Raw genomic sequence first — 18,013 nt, 5'->3', positions numbered from 1 at the left:
CAAAGCTGCGGGACTGGCAGACCTCCCGCAGGCATGCTGTCAAAGGCTGCCTGACTGCCGCCCTCATGGCAACTGGCAGGCTGCCCCCCGCGGCTTGCCGCCCCAGGCATGTGCTTGCTGCGCTGGTGCCTGGAGCCGCCTCTGCAGGCAAGGCCACACCCACCTGCACAGAGAGACAGAGATCCCCTCTGGAAAGATTCAGCTTTAGGGGCTCACCTCAACGCTCTGGTGCCCACTCCCTTTAAGGGGTACAAACCCAAAGGTTTTATGAAATTCACCCCACCCTCAATGTGGAGGGAGATATGCAATGTGGAGGGCGATACTACACATTTTTGAAAATCTGGCTTAGTAGCCAAAAAGTGAGCAGGAGCTTAGCATTACATGTTATGTAAAAAGCTGCCAATACAGCAATACAAAGCACCTGAGTTACTTTTTAAAACAAGACCACCTCTTCCATTACCACAGCATCAGTAGCACCTTGCTAGGACACTGATTCAGAAATAACTTGTGCCATGTGTACACTAGAAGACGTTTGCCAGTAAAGCTATACCAGCAAACCCTCCTAGTGTAAATGCAGTTTATAACAGCAAAAAAGTGTTTTTGCCAGTAGAGCTTATACCAGTTCCCCGAGCAAAATAATATATACTATCAAAAGTACTTTTATGTTGCTATAACCGCATCTATACCTAGGACTTTGCCAGTATAGAACAGAGACGTCATGATAAAAAGTCTCACCCCTGACAGACAGTACTATACTGGCAAAAGTTTCTAGTGTAGCCCTGGCCTTAGAAGGACAGCTAGCTAATGATCTATTAACACCACTACTTGAGGCATCCTGTTGTTACATTAGGGGTGGTCAGTAGTGGCATAGAAGATCTGCAATCCTGTTTTCCTCCAAGATCTTTAAATACACATAAGTCCTCTGGTTACTTTTAAGTTTCTGATTTGAAATAGTTATGCTACTAAGCAGCTTGTTACAGCTGAAGTGAAGCAAGTTACTGACAAGGCTAAGAATCACAGTCCTGAATATTAGAGATGGAAAATTATTGGCCCTATATAGTCCAAATGACAAGGGTAACACTTGGTAGCAAGCAAGTTTTTAGCAGGTTAAGAACACTGGAATTAAATGCATTTAGTACCTACCCAAACAACCATTCAGATTCTAGGCATGCTGCATGTGATATCAGTTATAAAGCTCTAGCCCAGTTCACTACAGTATACAACGCAATAGTGTTGACTGGATTTGGAGACATCAAACATGGTGGAAGTTAGCGTACATGGACCCAACCTGACCAACCCCTTCTCCCAGCCTCAGGTCCCCACAATGTCCTTGACTGATTGCCAGTAGTGTCCTAGGCCCCATTCCCCTATTTTCCCCTACTCAGTAGTCAGAGCAACCACCTAGATCCCAAATCTCAGTCTTGGCTGACTCTACCTAGTTACAGCGAAGAACCAGTTCCCTATCTCCCCTCTCCACTCACCATTTGGAAAGCTGCAGTTCAGTTCCACCTCCTGACTCCACGATCCACATGCTGCAGGCGTGAGGGGGTCACCAGCTGATGCAGGGCAGGGAACAGATGAAGGAAGGGTTATCAGAGCTTGAAGGCAGTCGCAGATACAAAGGAGAATTTGCAGGGAGACCCCAATCAGAGGTGACTGGACAGGACTAAAGTAGACTGGCACACTGCCTCCCCAAACTCGATAGGGTGACCATATTTCCCAAATGGGGCTAGTCTGAGCATCCCCCACCCCCGGGGCTGGCCCAATCCACACATATGAGCCCCCACCCCATGGGGCTTACCCAAGACCTGCCCCCTTCCTCCCACCCTCAGGCTGGGACTGGCAGCAGGGCTGGTCTGAGCCCTACCCCCACCCCACCCCACCCCACCCTGAGGCTTGGGCTGGCGTCACTGTTAATCTGAGCCCTGTTTGCCCCACCCCCCCATGTGAGGCTGGGGCAGGCATTGCTGCTCGCCCAAACATCCTGCCTGCCCCCCCGTGCAAGGCTAGGGCTGGAGTCACTCCTGCACAGGACTGTAATCGCTGCTCACTCCCCTCCCACCACAAGTTCCTCCACACCCCAATTTTTTGACAAAAGTGGGCATTTGTCCTGTTTGCTCTTGCTAACTGATCAAGTTGGCAAGAACAAAGGGGACAAATGCCCACTTTTGTGAAAACAATCAGGACAGGGCTTAAAAAAGGGATCATCTCTGCCAAAACGGGACATATAGTCACCCTACAACTCTACCAAAACTTCCCCCACCCTCTCCAGGCCCCTGCAATTCCCCTGACTAATCTGCCAGTCCCCACCCCTGGAGCTGCCCCAGCACTAGAGCTGGTTGGAAATTTTCCAACAAAGTTTTTCAAATCAGAAAAACCAAAACTATTTGCGGGAAGGATTAGTTTTGAGACAAACCTCCTGATTTGAAAGAAATGTGAGAAAGTTTTGAATCTGAAGTGTCCTGTTGTGATGTTGTCAAAATGAAGATTCATTTTTTGATTCAAAACAACTTTTCATTTTGAAATTTTAGTTAATTTATAGTTAAAAAAAGGTTCAAGGTCAATATCAAGTGTTTCAACTGACCTCAATATTTTTTCTCCTCCAGGTTCATGAAAATTGTTGGATTTTGACTTTTTGTCGTGATTCAGGATTGCAAGACTTCAAAGACTGCAGAAATTCCCACAGGATGGGAAAACCGTTCCCTACCCTGCTCTATCCAGTACTTCGGGAGCATTTCCCTTCAGCTAATTGCCGCTTCTCCAGGTGCTGTGATATCCTGCAATAACTGATAGAACTGACTGAAAACTTTTTTCTTTGGTGAAAAATTTCAACACAACAAAAAAAACCTTGTTTAAATCAAGCTTTCAGGTTTTGATTGAAAATGGAAGAATTTGCAAGTTCTGGCAACTGAATCATCAATATATTCTGGCTTTTAGACAAAAATGCAATACCGAGGTAAACTTAATTTTTTCTCTATTTTAGTTTTGATAAAAAAAGACAACAAAAAAAGGCTCGGAATGAAAATTTCAACCAGCTCTGCTAACCACCAATCTGTCTCCCGTTCATGCGTTGCCAGAACCCGTTCTCAATTGTTCACGTCTGTACCTCCTTAGTAACTCCCCCGATTCTGCAAGAGCCTCCCATTCCTACACTCTACCCCTCATTCTGTTTCCCATTCACAGTCAGACTCTTGCTCTTCCAGAATCTTCCATCCCTACAAACACACCCCTGACTGACTGTCTGCCCGAAACTAAGAGCCAGAGCTTCCTTCCCACCCCCTTGTGCTATTCCTGACTAACTGCTGGTCTATTCTCTACCCCACCCCCATCCCACCACCACCTCCTGGAACTGCCCTGGCTATGGCAGAACCTTCTAGCCCCCGACTCCACAATCTCTGATTAACTGTCAGGCTCTGCCCCCAACAAAACCAAGCTCTTCCAGAACCTTCCATCTCTATACTCCTGATGGCCATTCAGTCTGTGCTTCACTAATAAACCCCATTACTTCTCAAAGCTGTCCTCCACACACCATCCCTGACCTGCCTCCCTGCTAGTCTGTCCTCTGCCTCCATCTTATTAACTGCCCCAGCCCTGCCAAAATCTTCCCCACTTCCCTCCACAGCCCCAGTGATATCCCTAACTGCCAGTCAATTCCCCACCACCCGCAGGCCCCCATCCCATGAGCTGAGCTCTGTCACAAACTTTCCTCCACTGTCCTCATCACTGACTTACTGCCAGTATCTTCCACCCCCCCCCCCGCCCACATCACAAACAGAACTCGGCACTTCCAGAACCTTCCTTCCCCCCTTATGCCTGGCTGACAGTTGGCTCTTCACGAATGGAAGTTGCTCTTACAGAAACTTCCATCCAGCCATTATGAATCCAAGTGCAGGTCTGTCTCTCAGACAGAGCCCCGCTCTTCCACACCGTTCTTCCCCACATCCCTAACTACCAGTCTGTCCCCACAGACAGAGCCCCGCTCTTCCCGACCCTCCCCCATGTCCCTGACTAACTGCCAGTCTGTCCCCACAGACAGAGCCCCGCTCTTCCCAACCCCCCCCACTCCCTGACTAACAGCCAGTCTGTCCCCACAGACAGAGCCCCGCTCTTCCCGACCCCCCCCACGTCCCTGACTAACTGCCAGTCTGTCCCCACAGACAGAGCCCCGCTCCTCCTGACCCTCCTCACATCCCTGACTAACGGCCAGTCTGTCCCCCCAGACAGAGCCCCGCTCTTCCCGACCCCCCACATCCCTAACTGCCAGTCTGTCCCCCACAGACAGAGCCCCGCTCTTCCCAACCACCCCACATCCCTGACTAACTGCCAGTCTGTCCCCCACAGACAGAGCCCCGCTCTTTCCACCCCCCCCTACATCCCTAACTGCCAGTCTGTCCCCCACAGAGCCCCGCTCTTCCCAACCCCCCCCATGTCCCTAACTGCCAGTCTGTCCCCACAGACAGAGCCCCACTCTTCCCGACTCCCCCCCCACATCCTTTACTAACTGCCAGTCTGTGCCCCACAGACAGAGCCCTGCTCTTCCCAACCCCCCCCACGTCCCTGACTAACTGCCAGTTTGTCCCCACAGACAGAGCCCCGCTCTTCCCAACCCCCCCCCACATCCTTTACTAACTGCCAGTCTGTGCCCCACAGACAGAGCCCCGCTCTTCCCAACCCCCCCACATCCTTTACTAACTGCCAGTCTGTCCCCACAAACAGAGCCCTGCTCTTCCCAACCGCCCCCCCCACGTCCCTGACTAACTGCCTGTCTGTCCCCACAGACAGAGCCCCGCTCTTCCCAACCCCCCCACGTCCCTGACTAACTGCCAGTCTGTCCCCCACAGACAGAGCCCCGCTCTTCCAGACCCTTCCCCCCCCCCCATGCAGTGACAGATTTACAGTAAAACACAGGGTGCCCTGGCATCGGGTCCCCAAATGACAGGAGGCCCCAGGGCTGGGCAGCTGCTGGGGCAGAAGCTTGGTCCTGCCAGCTTCTGGGGCTCCTGCTGCAGGCTCCCCTCCCTCCCTGCCCTTTTTTTCTCCCCCATCTACCACCATAGCCCCCTGTGATGAAAGTGGGAATTTACTTTTTTGAACAATAAATGCAGGGGGCTTAAAATGCTTCCCCTGGGCCAGAGAAAGCAGGTGGTGTTTGGGACATGGAGCCATTAGGGCTGTCTAGGTTCCAATCCACATGGTTGAATGGGAGACCCTACAGAACAATGGAAACCTCAATGCCTGGGCATGAACACCTACCTGTGATGGGTTCGGTCACAGAAACCCCCTTGGGACTGTCACCTGACGTGCTGAATTTGCCTTTGAGTCCATTTTTCCTGTCAGCTTAGGACTCCAGAACTCTGCCTTGTTGAGCCAGACACGCTTGCCAGCTGCAAACACAGACCCAGGTCTGGTCCATGCCCCCAAAGCTGCAGACTTTAACCAAAAACTGCTCAGCAGGTCACCTATCTCCAGCACCCAGACACCCAGTTCCCATTGGGATCCAGACCCCAAATAAATCCATTTTACTCTGTATAAAGCTTATACAGGGTAAATTGTCCACCCTCTATAACACTGATAGAGAGATATGCACAGCTGTTTGCTCCCCCAGATATTAATCACTTACTCTGGGTTAATTAATAAACAAAAGTGATTTTATTAAGTATAAAAAGTAGGATTTATGTGGTTTCAAGTAATAACAGACAGAACAAAGTAAGTTACTAAGCAAAATAAAACAAAACACGCAAGTTTAAGCTTAATACATTAAGAAATTGAATACAGGTAAAATCTCACCCTCAGAGATGTTCCAATAAGCTTCTTTCACAGACTAGACTCCTTCCTAGTCTGAGCCCAATCCTTTCCCCGGTACAGACCTTGTTAGTTCCACCAGGCATCTTAGGTGAAAAGCAAGGGATTTCACATGATTGGGCCCCTTTGTTCTGTTCCACCCCCTTTTATAGCTTTGGCACAAAGCAGGAATCCTTTGTGTCTCTCTGGGTTCCCACCTCTCCTTCTAAATAAAAAAGCACCAGGTTTAAGATGGATTCCAGTATCATGTGATATGGTCACATGTCCTGTGAGACCCCAGCCTTCATCCTTCCAGTACTGGCCTGCACATACCCAGGAAGTTTTGCAAGTAAACAGAGCCATTGGCAATCAATTGTCCTAGTTAATGGGAACCATTAAGATTCCAAGCCACCATAAATGGCCCACACTTTGCATAATTACAATAGGACTTCAGAGTAATACTTCATATTTCTAGTTTTAGACACAAGAATGATACATTCATACAAATAGGATGACCACACTCAGTGGATTATAAGCTCTGTAATCATAATTTACAAGAGAGCTTTTGCATAAAGCATATTCCAGTTACATTATATTTACACTCGTAAGCATATTTCCATAAACCTATGGAGTGCAACGTCACACTACCAAAGGGGGAAGCTGAAGCACCTGAGCCTGGATGTGGCTGGACAACAAAGGCGTGAGGTTGCTGCTGGAGTCAGAGCAGGACAAGGAGAGAACAAAGGTGGACCCCACGGAAGCAGGCATGGTGAACCCATGGGACCCTGACCCATCTGATCCCTGGCCTAAGGCTACCTCTTTGATGCTAGCCTACAGCCTTTCAGCTTCTGTATTGCAGGTGACTGATGAATTGGTACCTTATGTTGAAAAGGCTGCCTGGGGTCGCTGCAGATATTCACTGAGGGCACTGCACCCTGGAGAGGAAAGTCTGAACAGAACCCTACCTCAGTTCAGTTGCCAAGTGGGTTGCTTGAGCTCCAAGGCTCCGGTTTCAGAGTCACTGAGGTTACAGTCTGGCTGTTGCAGAACAGTGGGGATCCTTGGGGTCCAGGACCCTAAAGTAGTTACTAGCAGGAGACTGATGGAAGGTTCGAGCATAGCACAGATGCTGTGAGTCAGTGACACTGCCCTGCCCTGCCCCCACCACCAGAAAAACTGGCGGGTCAGACTGGAGGAGCAGGTTATGGGCAGAGAGCAATGACTCTCAATGGCTAGCAAGTGCCAGCTCTGAATCCTGTGAATTCCCAGAGCAGTATCTGCAAAGATTAGGATCAGATTTTCCAATGGGAGGTCTCACTGTGGACTGTAGATTAGCACACAAAGAACTGTACCTACAAGGGTGTTTTCGGAGGCAAATACTGTGACAAAGTGGGCATTTCCTGTAATATTTTGACACCTGTGTGCCTCAGTTTCCCTGTGTGCTTTTGCATTGCTACCCACGGGGTGCAAATGGGTTAAATCTGCTCTTGGGGGCAGATTAAGAGACAGGAGGTGTTTGTGTCACACAGCTGTCCGGGTGGTATAAAGGGGGGTCATTAAAGGACTGGTAGAAACTGACCCAAATCAATGGAGAATTTTGAAAGGCAATGGGAACCCCACTGGCCGTGATGTTCAGACCTAGCAAACACCAACTAAAACAAAGGAGATTTCCCCTGTCACATCTTGGAAGAGAAGCAGGACAAAGGCCCCAGCTAGAGAACAAAGGGGAAAGGTGATGGCTGGGAGAAGGGCTGGCCTCTGGGGAGAGACAGAATCTCACCCTTGGGACTGATAAGGAGACTGAGACAAAAATGGATCCCATACTAGCTTGGCTGGCTGATTGCACTGGCTTGGCCACTGGGGACCAGGCCTTAACCTTTGCCTCTCTATGCTGCCCTAAGAACTTACAGATTCTGTAGCCAGGTGACTAATAAATTGTTACCTTGTTTTGAAAAGGCTGCCTGGTCCCTGCTGCACATGCTCCCTGGGAGCAGTGTGTGCTGCAGGGGTACAGTGGACACAAGCCTCCCGTAGGAGTCTGGAATCGCTGCAGGGAGCCACAGAGAGAGAGAGAGGAATAGCTGGCTGCTGAGGGCCCAGTTTCAGAGTCCTGGAGACCACGGGCCAGGCCCAGCCCAGTAAAGGTGCTAGTTACAGGCTGGGCATAGACCAGACCCTGTGGATCTGTGACGAGAACTATTGTGTACCCAGATTGGGGTGCGTAAATGGTAAGCAACTACCAGATGTGGGAATACAAACTGGTGCTTCTTCCCCTAAATCTCCCACAGAATTAGAGGCTATGGCTGAAAGTGGGGCAGGGTGGAAGAATGTTCAAAACGGCGCCTTTCTGAGATGTGGCCAGATGGCACGTAGGTCTCCAGTGGTGACATTGGGGCTTTACAACTTTTAATTTTCAAACTGTTCCTGAGAGCCAAGAGTGTCTGCTCTCACACGATGCCCAGGAGGCAGCCAGCTCCTCGTGAAATCAGACCCAGCTCCTGAGGAACAAGTGAATGGATCTTCCTTGGAAAATGAGTTTGTCGGAGGCTTTAGAATTCTTTAATTAGCAAATGTTTTTCTTTTAGAAAATAAACAAGGGTGCTTGCTATTTCAGTTACGGAAGTGCAGCTCACTGGTGTGACTGCTTATTTCAGGGCAACTTTCTCACAAATCCATTTAGCTACAGCCGTGCAGGTTTCTGAAATAGTGTGGTTCCCTGTGATCATCCCACAGCTCTCCCTGTCAGCAGCGCCTGTTAGCTGGAACCTGGGGAACAAAGAGCAGGCTGAGGCGTCACTGGGTGTTTAGCTTTAATGAGTAAGATCTTTAGCAGCTATCCCTTGTTCGGAGCGGTGGCCTATCTCCAAACTAGCTTCCTTCATCCCTACTTTTCTACAGTGCCCTAGTTAGTAACGTGCCTCCCAGAGTGGGGAAGGAGCTGGGGAGGCTCAGTTCAGTGCTGGAAAACACTTGTCCACTTGCAAAACCAACCGCAATGATTGACCAACACTGCCCGTGGGTGTGTTCAAACCCCACTGCTGGGGAGCCAAGCCGAGGAGCCCAACAGCGCCTGTGTGGTTCTATTTTGTACAATTGTGCCATGTGCACTGAGCAGTGTCTGGAGTGGGTGGGGCTTAGTTGGTGGGTGGGGCTTGGGAAAATACCGCCACTTTCCCCACCCCCATTGCAGCCTTGGTGAAGGTAAAATGTGCTGCTCAGCAGGAGAGGGGACCTTGACCCTGCATTAACGAGCGCATTGCTGGACAAGGGCCACCTTACTCAGGCAAAATAGCACAGCTGAGAGCTAACATAGGCGTGAACAGCTAAGTGCCTCTTCAGCAAGACAAGGATTGTGCTTAAACTAGTGTCGTCCCAGACATGCCCATTCTCCAAACAGACCCTGGCCTGACCCCCCTTTATCCTGTGGTCTTGCAAGCACACGGGGGCTTGAGACTGACCATCTCTCCATGGGGAGGACTCTGCCTGCTGTTTAACTTTACTTGGGCTCACAGACAGCCCCTGCTCCTGCTAGCACTAGAGAGCACTAACCTTGTGTTCCCACTTGTGCACCATGCAAAACACACTCAGTTTCAGAGCCAGAATAGGAACCATGAACACTCACAGTGTTTCATCAAATGTGGAGCCGTCCACCCAGGTCCATTTCCTCTCTGGGGATGTTACACTGAGTCCAAGCCAGACCAGGTTCAGTTGTGGAATACTCAGTACATACACCTGTAAGTGACAGGACGGAGGAGTCTGGGTGAATATAACCTGCTAGAATTCTCTGGATTCTTTGCTCTCTCAGCAAATGACAGAAGAAAACCTGCTACACAGCTCTACAATAGATATAAACCCAATTTCTGATGTTTCCCTTTCCCAGTCTCACCCCCTTCTTCCCTTCCACATATCAATGATATTTTAATGTGCTCTGTAATCGATTTTTCTTAAGCCAAATGTCATACAGCTGGGGCATTGTTGTTTTGCTGGAAGCCCATTGTATTACATTACATCTAGCGACACTCTTCTCTCAAGTATCAGGGGATAGCCATGTTAGTCGGTAGCCACAAAAACAACAAGGAGCCCGGTGGCACCTTAAAGACTCACAGATTTATTTGGGCATAAGCTTTCGTGGGTAAAAAACCCATTTCTTCTCAAGGGGTGGGTTAAGCCATTTTTATTTACTGTACCATCTCCTCCTTGTCTTGGATCATGAGCATCTGAGAGCTCTTCGCTGAGCAGTCCTCACGACTCTCATTCCATGTTTTACTTTCTTTAGAGACCCAATAGCACTTGTTCTTGTGTGGCAGCCAGTCAGCGGGGCACAGTTTGCACCCACAGCCCTCTAGAAATAGACATGGAAAAGGCAGCATTAAATAGGCTGGAAGCTTCTGAACAATGCTTAGCTTCCCTCTGTTCACGAATGGCTTTCAAACGATAAACATTCTCAGCCAAGACATTTCTCTTTATTCATTGTTTGTTTGAGGAAAGGCTCATTGGAGGTGTGGGTCAGGAGAGACGTGCTCTGGCAGAGCTGTAATGTGAATAGGAATTCATAAGCTCGGGCACACCATTCACATTTTACAGGCTCAGTATCACACAATGCATTTCCCCCCAAGGAGCACCGAATCACTGAAATGAAAGACACAACAAAATTGTCACCTTCTTTGCTGAACCACTTCTGGAGCACTTTAAAAGTAGTAGTAGGGAGGTAAGGGATTCTCATAGGAAGCTCTGAGGGCTGCGTGTTGATCACACACACAAACACACACAAAACCACCTTACAAGAACAGTATTGCGGTTGCAAAGTCAAGCACTCAAAAGTTAGGAAGTGTCAGAATTAAGGTTGCCTGTGCAATCTTTCTTGGGCTCCTTGTGCATATGCATTATGATCCAGTCCGTAATTACATAGTCACATACCAGTTTTCTCCACCAGACCTGTGTCATTCAGGGCACATGACGGATGGGCCTTTAGTTTCCTGGATTGCTGCTACCAGGTGGTGTTACAAGCCTCACGTATAATCTGCAAATGCACATCCTGAATACCTGTACTCAGTGCCTCAAAAGTCAGTATAGGGAAAGCCAGCGCTAGCTAGTGGTGGAGTAGGGAGGCTGAACACCTGGGTTCTAAAACCAGCTCGGACACTGCCCCACTATGGCTGTGTCTACACTCGTGATCATTAAAATCCCAGCATCCTCTTTTGACTAACAGAGGATTTACCAGCTTGTGTAACTACATTTTTTTCCTCCCTAAAAATCTCTCTGGAAATTTCAATTGGATGTGGCAAATATTTCCAAATTATGGTCTATGAGGTGCTTGTAGGTGCTCCATGAAAGCTGACAAGTCAGATGTGCCTGGCTTCTCCTTGTTTCCAGCTGCTGTATCTCACTACAAGACAGCTACACTTACATGTAATGCTTTCCCAGTACACCTCTACCCCGATATAACGTGACCCAATATAACACAAATTCGTATATAACACGGTAAAGCAGTGCTCCGGGGAGGCAGGGCTGTGCACTCCAATGGATCAAAGCTAGTTCGATATAACGCGGTTTCACCTATAATGCGGTAAGATTTTTTGGCTCCCGAGGACAGCGTTATATCGGGGTAGAGGTGTACTACTTTTCCTATGAGCAACTTCTGTAGTTGCCATTGGGATGTTATTGGATTGCAAAAGAGAGGTGAGGAGGGTGGGGTCTGGGAGTTTACACATGGGAAGGCAGGCATCCATTAGGTGCTCTGTGTTAAAATATGCTGCACCATGCAAAAACATTTGAAACTACCTGGGATTTGGAATTGTTTTTCACTTCCTCTCCTGTGGTATTGTATAATGTTGTGTGCTACTAAACAGCTAGCAAGTTTCACCCCACATGTGATCACACTACAATGGTAAGTGAAAGGATATAAAATGTGCTTGTTTTGTACACATTAGAAGTACTTTGAATGACCACTAGATATCACTCCTACTACTCTGCACAAACAGCTGAAAACTTATTTATCAGAGCTGCCTGAAACGTGGGATTTTCCCTGGCAAATTATCAGAGGGTTTTCCCGTTTTTTGCTTTCCTCCCCACTGGAGAAAAGATGTGAAAAAGATAAAATGTATAGGAAAGTGGGGAAAAGGCCATGATTTTGAAACTAAATATTTAGTTTTTCTCTGAAAATTTCCCCTTTGGAAAAATTTCAGAAAATTGAAAAATAAATTTTATCATGAAAAATAAAATTTGACAAAACCCTCTTTTCTGATTAAGAATCAGAAATGTTTCAGCCAGCTGTAGTATTTATTTTGCAGCCATCAAACGGAACAAATGACAAGAAAAATAAAGCCGTGAAGATGAAGCTCTGGCACATCTCAGCTATGTATAAGTTATTGTGACACAGTAGCTGAATTTTCAATCAGCAAGTTTGGAGGGAGTGTTCTTCCAGGTGGACACAACGTTGCAAAGAGCGCAAAGAATAGCAGATACAGTTACCTGTTGAGTTGTTGTCTGGCTTTGGATACAAATTTTGATTCGAACAAGACTGGGAATCCTTCAGGCTGGAATTACATTCAATTCCATTTGTTGTTCCCTGTCTTCCAGTCTGACCTTCACAAGGACATGTAACAAAAGAGAGAAGGTAAAAAGTATCAACTCACCAAATACCCTGGGAGATCTGTCCAGTTACAATGGGGACAGAGAAGCAGTGTGAGATGGAATCTGACTTATTATCCATTGCAAGGTTATTCCACATTTTTGCACTTCTCACAGTGGAGCTGTTACAGCCAAATAATGCATGTTTCATGCATCAAGCTCTCAACTCTACTTTGTTTATGTAACACTTTTGATGTCTATGGCAGTGATGAAATGCCTGGTAATTTATTCAGAAACGTTTTGGAGGCCAAAATATAGAATCTAAATGGAATTGCAGGGGAAGAGGAGAATTCTCTGAGCCAATGAATCTGTGGTGCTGAGATACTCACCCCAAACACCAAGCACGATCACAGCTGCCGCCAGGATGATGTTCCCAGCCCATCCAAGCCATAGAGCCATCCGATGCCAGCGTGGGCACTGAGGGATTTCTGCAAGAGTCAAAATCTAGTGTAAAGATTCATAATGAAACATGGAAACTTCTTCTCCGTTGTAGGCTGCTCAGCTGGAGATAAGGATTAAGTTCAGGCTCATGAAATATGAGGTAGAAAATGATCATGCTCAGAGTTTAAAACTCTGAGGCCACACATCACCCTCACAAGGGCAACATTAATTGTCCAACTAGATGGAAGTAGAGGAAAGCTGAAGAAAATACCAAAGATAACTAATGTTTACTAGTTAGCAAGTTCACATCAATGGTCAAGCAAGAGGTTTCCTTCTGATTATTGATTAACCAGGTGTGGGGTTTTTTCCCCAGAGTTTGCAGCCTTGCGGCCCCTAAAATGCCACAGCCCTTGTATTGGTATCCAAGGCATCATATGTCATGTTAAGAGGATGTTTACCCATTGTACAGCCCCTCCAGTACCGGTGCCCTTAGCCGCCTGCTTCTGTTCCTCTGGAAGAGACTCCAATAGGGGTTCAGGGTATCCCAGAGAGCACAGATCTACCTGGCCATTACTGCTTGGTAACTCAAGACTCACAGTCCTAGAGAGCCTGAGCAATATTCCCTACAGCCAAAGGAGACAAATCCTTTCCTTTCCCTGTTTGTGAGAGCAGAAGGCAAGGCTCTGGGCCTGTCCTGGGCCACTGACACCTTCACAGAGTTGGGAGTACAGTGTTGTTGAAGGAACTGACATCTTTCTGATGGGACAGGATACATCTGGCCTGTTCTCTTAGAGACGAGGGGGAAAGGCACAAGAGTCAGCCAAACGTCCTTTGTAGGATTTGTCAGCCCCTGTCTGGTGGGAATAACATTTTCTTTCACCTGGGCCTGCAGAACATTGAACAGCTCCACTGCAGAGGTACCTCCCTTGAGCTCCGAGTATTGGCCCTCTTCTGAGATGCTCTTGAAACTGTCTAGTCATCAGGAGGTGGCACTACACAAAGACTATGTTCTCATGCAGGACAAGGGCATAGTAGTGTCCCCAAATGGGGATTCTTCCATGTCCTGGAAGCATCACTGCCCCACACGTCATCGTCTCAGAAAGCAGTGTGGAGGGACAGTAGGCTAGGCCAGTGCTGGCTCAGCCAGTGCCAGTGCTGATCGATGAGGCACCAGAATTGGAGCAGACAGTGGCTGATGGAGCTTCCACCAAAACCTAGAGTTCTACTGGGGCAGGAGGTTTGGGTTTGTCATCTCAATTAAGGTTTGAACAAATTCCTGAATATCTGGCCTGCATCAGTGATTGGTGGGGCTTGAAAATTCTTGGAGGAAAGATCCCTTGCATCGCCTTCCTTTTGCATAGTCTGTCAAATTTACGAATATTCATGTTGTACAGCAGCGTCTTCTGGTCATGGGAAAGGTACAACTTGAGCTGGGAAAACAGGTCACCTCTCTTTCTCTTTACATCTGCAAGCAGATTGTGACTATCTTGACTTCATTATTCAAATCTGCAGAATAATTTCTGAACATGATTCGGTTTTTAAATCCCTTGAACAGTAAATTCTTTGAATGAGAAACTTGTTTCCTAGTAACTTGCTATGTTGACATTTGCACACAGTTTTCAAATTTTAGGGAAGAAAGTGATGGTTGGTCGAATGGTGCAAAAAGGCTGTGAGGGAAGGACTTAGAAAATCATCAATGGACCGTGGCAGAGAGAACATGCTCAGTCCCTTAATTATTCACTTCTTGACATTCTAATGTTTGGTGCTTTTAAAATGGCTCTGATATTTTCCTATTGTAAAAAAATTAGAAAAAACACCAGGAAGTACAACCTTAGAAATCACTTTACATTTTCAAAGCTGTCTTCAAAGAGGAAAAGGGCTAGAGACTTTAAAAACGTAATTTAAAATAAAAAAAGTAACAGTCTCTAGGCTCCACTGAGTTTGTAATCACAACAGAAGACTTTCAATATCAAAGAACTTAACTTCAAGTAATTTTTAAAACTGTAGCCCATTATTCATAGAAGTCCATCTTATGTGAGAGTTCTCACTGAGACTTAATAAAAAAAAAGTATGACCTTAATAGAACAAGATATTCTAGAGACATAGGTGGACAAAAAAGTGGTGTATTTTTTAAAAAGTAAAAAAGCTGCTTTTCTGTTTAATTTAAATAATTAAATGATTTGTTAAATTGACTTCAGATTTTCAAAAAAATAAAAATAAAATTCTTGTCTGGCCCCAGATTAACAAATTTCAGGATAAAATGTGGAGGGGGAGAGGGAGGTGAGAGATGGTGTTAAAAAATTAGGCTTATACTAGAAACTCTTTGACAAATGTAACTACTGTGGCTCCACAGTTTAAGCTCCAGATTCCAAGGAAAGTAAAGGACATGTGTAGGGACCCACCTCCTGGCCACAGCAACCCATTTTCATTTTCCAGCCCCAGAGGGAACCACATGGGGCTGGAGCTCCCCCAACTCCCTGGGGGCAGAGAGCTGGGTCAGGTTTTCCCCAACAGCATCCGGGACGCAGCTCATGACCCCAGTGGCCTGGGTGCATTACAAGGGACAGGAGTTCCAACTCTGGAGGCTTGAAGGGAGAGAGATCTGGCACGGACTGGGCTCCCCCAAGAGCCATACCAAAACCCAACACCTGAACCCAGTGGTCTATTTCCTCCCTCTGTGATAAGTCTTTTGCTGAAGCCAGCTAATTAAATTAGTCTTGTTGTTCAAGCAGTAGCAGTTTGTGCTGCAATGCTGAAGCTTCAGGGTTCAAACTTTGCTGAAAATACATGATGGGGGTTGCTACAGTGGCACATAACAGAATTTGGTTTTACCCTTTTCCTTTTAAAAAAATCTAGTACATTACATACAAAGAAAACTCCCAAAAGAATGATTTCAGAGGGGTAGCCATGTTAATGTGTATCAGCAAAAACAACGAGGAGTCCTTGAGGCAACTTAGAGACTAACAGATTTATTTGGGCACAAGCTTTTGTGGGCTATAATGCATCTGATGAAGTGGGTTATAGCCCATGAAAGCTTATGCCCAAATAAATGTGTTAGTCCCTAAGGTGCCATAAGGACTCCTCTCATTGTTTTTTCTCAAAAGAATGTTATTTAGATTGCAAAGTCAAGCACTCAAAAGTTAAGAAATGCCAGATTTACAGTTGCCTCAGGAAACTTATCTCTGCTCCCTTGTGCATATCCATTATGACAATGTATGTGCATGTAATTAAAGACTACTTTTTTTTCCCAAAGGATCCCTGCCTCATTGAATACACAAGATGGTTGCACAGTGAGGCAGAATTAAGGTTGTACAGCAACTGTATGTCTGGCATTTCCTAACTTTTGAATGCTTCACTGTGCAAACTAAGTAATGGTTTTTAACTTTTTATATGTAATCCTGCATATACTGTACTATACACAGACTGAGTGATAAAATATCTGAACTAGTAGTATTTAATTTGCTTGTCAACTGAAATATCAGCATTATATATTTTGATTCTAAGATTAACAGCATAATAGTCATCTAAAATGGCCTCTCATTAGTAGCCTGACTCTATTTATAGAAAATATGCTCTGAAAATAGCTAATATATTTACTATTTTATTATATTATTAGGATTTTTTTATCTCCAGATACCAACCTTTTCAGGAGAGTCTTGTAAAAAATTATACTATGATTTATATATTTACATTTTACATCCTTTTAAGTTTAGTTTCCAGTTCCTTGTATACTCATTATTCCTGGAACACTGACAGCTATTATTTTTCTTCCTCTTCTTCCTACTGTGATCATCTTTGTTAAGAGTTGTCCAAAGTTTAATTGCTCTGCAGTGTAATGACTTGACTCCTCACAAATCCTCTCTTTCCAGGTCTATTCAGAAACCGGTACAACCCCCAGCTGCATCCCCCGCTGTTTTCTTCATCCTTTATAGACCAAGTTGTCTTTCATTTCTTTCTCTTCTCCTCACCTATTTCCTAACCTGGGATACTAGACTTCAGTCTCCCTACTTGCCTCTTCATGAATCCTTTTCTCCTCACTTCCCTCACCATGTGGAATCACCTCCATGACCCTCTGCACTGACTTCTCAGCAATTTTCCAAATCCAATCTTTTCTCCTTGATCCGTGTGATATAAGGTTCTCTCCAAGAAGAAATGAAAGACACTGAAACGAGTCTCCCAGATTCCTTGTGTTCAGTCTTCCCAAGCCTTGACCAGTGCATTGCTCTTTACCTCTGACTTACCCCACTACACTACGTACTGCATCTTCAATAGAGCATGAATATCCACCCCCAAGTATAAAAATGCCATAAAATAAAGCTGTCTTGTTCTTCACATGTAATTTGCATGTATAGGCTGTCAGTAGCTCTGAAGATTTCGGTGACACTTTGTATTAACATTAAAGTAAAATTCACAATATTACATTAAAGAGATTCAGTTCCTAGTTCTGACAGGTGGTAAATTACCTCATATTTGCTGAGTCCTAACATAAAAATGGAACATAGAGACTCCCACCTGCTCTTTGTTTCTAGAAAAATCTTTCTTTAAATATCTGTGCTACCTGTAAAAACAAAAAAATACAAAAAAACCCCACAAAAAACAAAAAAGTGGAATCCAAACCAAAAAAGAGAGCCTACCACTACAAAACTAAGAAGCTAAATACACTTACTGGGGTGCTGAGCTGGATGCAGTGACTTTGAAGTGGGAAAAGCTCCAGGAATGTTTAAATCAGCATATACTATTTCTCCAGCCATGGCAAGTGCAGAGGAAGATGAGAGGGTACAAGAAGGCGGACTGTCTAAGAGTTGCCTCATATTTATGCATGAGCCAAGATGACAGACGTATCCAGTAAGAGGAAGTGTCTATCAGAAGGTTTTGACTTTCTTCTTTCCTAGCAAGCGAAGAGAGAAATCCAGGCACTAGAGATAAAGTGTTTGAAGTACAATTGCACGAGCTAATCTGAGACATTCTCTCAATACATTAGAGCTGGTACTGGGATCAGATGAACTGTTGATTTTTCCTATATTAAAAGAAAGCTGCTCCCTGTTATGTTTGGTTCAGAAGCTCTGGACATTTTAAGATGAGAAATTCTTATCATCACATTAAACTGGAAAACAGATTGAAAAATAAGAACTTTTTAATTACAATTCATATTTCCCATTGGAGACAGATGTCTTTAATTTATCTCATCACTAGGGACAGTCATACCCCCCTCTCTAGCTGT

The 18,013-nt window shown here is 45.8% G+C and overlaps 2 protein-coding genes across 2 annotated transcripts in view; both read right to left on the bottom strand.

Annotated features, from left to right (window-relative positions):
• LOC123345618 (killer cell lectin-like receptor subfamily F member 1) overlaps positions 1-1,543 on the bottom strand; it is a 32,762-nt gene extending 31,219 nt beyond the window's left edge. Inside the window, exon 1 of the mRNA XM_044982607.1 lies at positions 1,482-1,543. The gene's annotated coding sequence lies outside the window, so the exon portion shown is untranslated. The remainder of the gene's footprint in view (positions 1-1,481) is intronic.
• A 6,420-nt stretch (positions 1,544-7,963) lies between these two features.
• On the bottom strand, positions 7,964-17,603 carry LOC123345617 (killer cell lectin-like receptor subfamily B member 1B allele B). Its single transcript, XM_044982604.1, has 6 exons — positions 17,459-17,603; positions 12,741-12,839; positions 12,253-12,366; positions 9,969-10,123; positions 9,404-9,513; positions 7,964-8,547 (listed from the first exon to the last, which is right to left on the bottom strand). The coding sequence occupies exons 1-6, from the start codon at positions 17,601-17,603 to the stop codon at positions 8,427-8,429; spliced, it is 744 nt and encodes a 247-aa protein (XP_044838539.1). The 3' UTR covers positions 7,964-8,426.
• Positions 17,604-18,013: the final 410 nt, after the last annotated feature.

This window comes from Mauremys mutica, chromosome 12, assembly GCF_020497125.1.
Source record: "Mauremys mutica isolate MM-2020 ecotype Southern chromosome 12, ASM2049712v1, whole genome shotgun sequence".
Lineage (NCBI taxonomy): Eukaryota > Metazoa > Chordata > Testudines > Geoemydidae > Mauremys > Mauremys mutica.
This window is presented reverse-complemented; position numbering and strand designations above follow the sequence as displayed.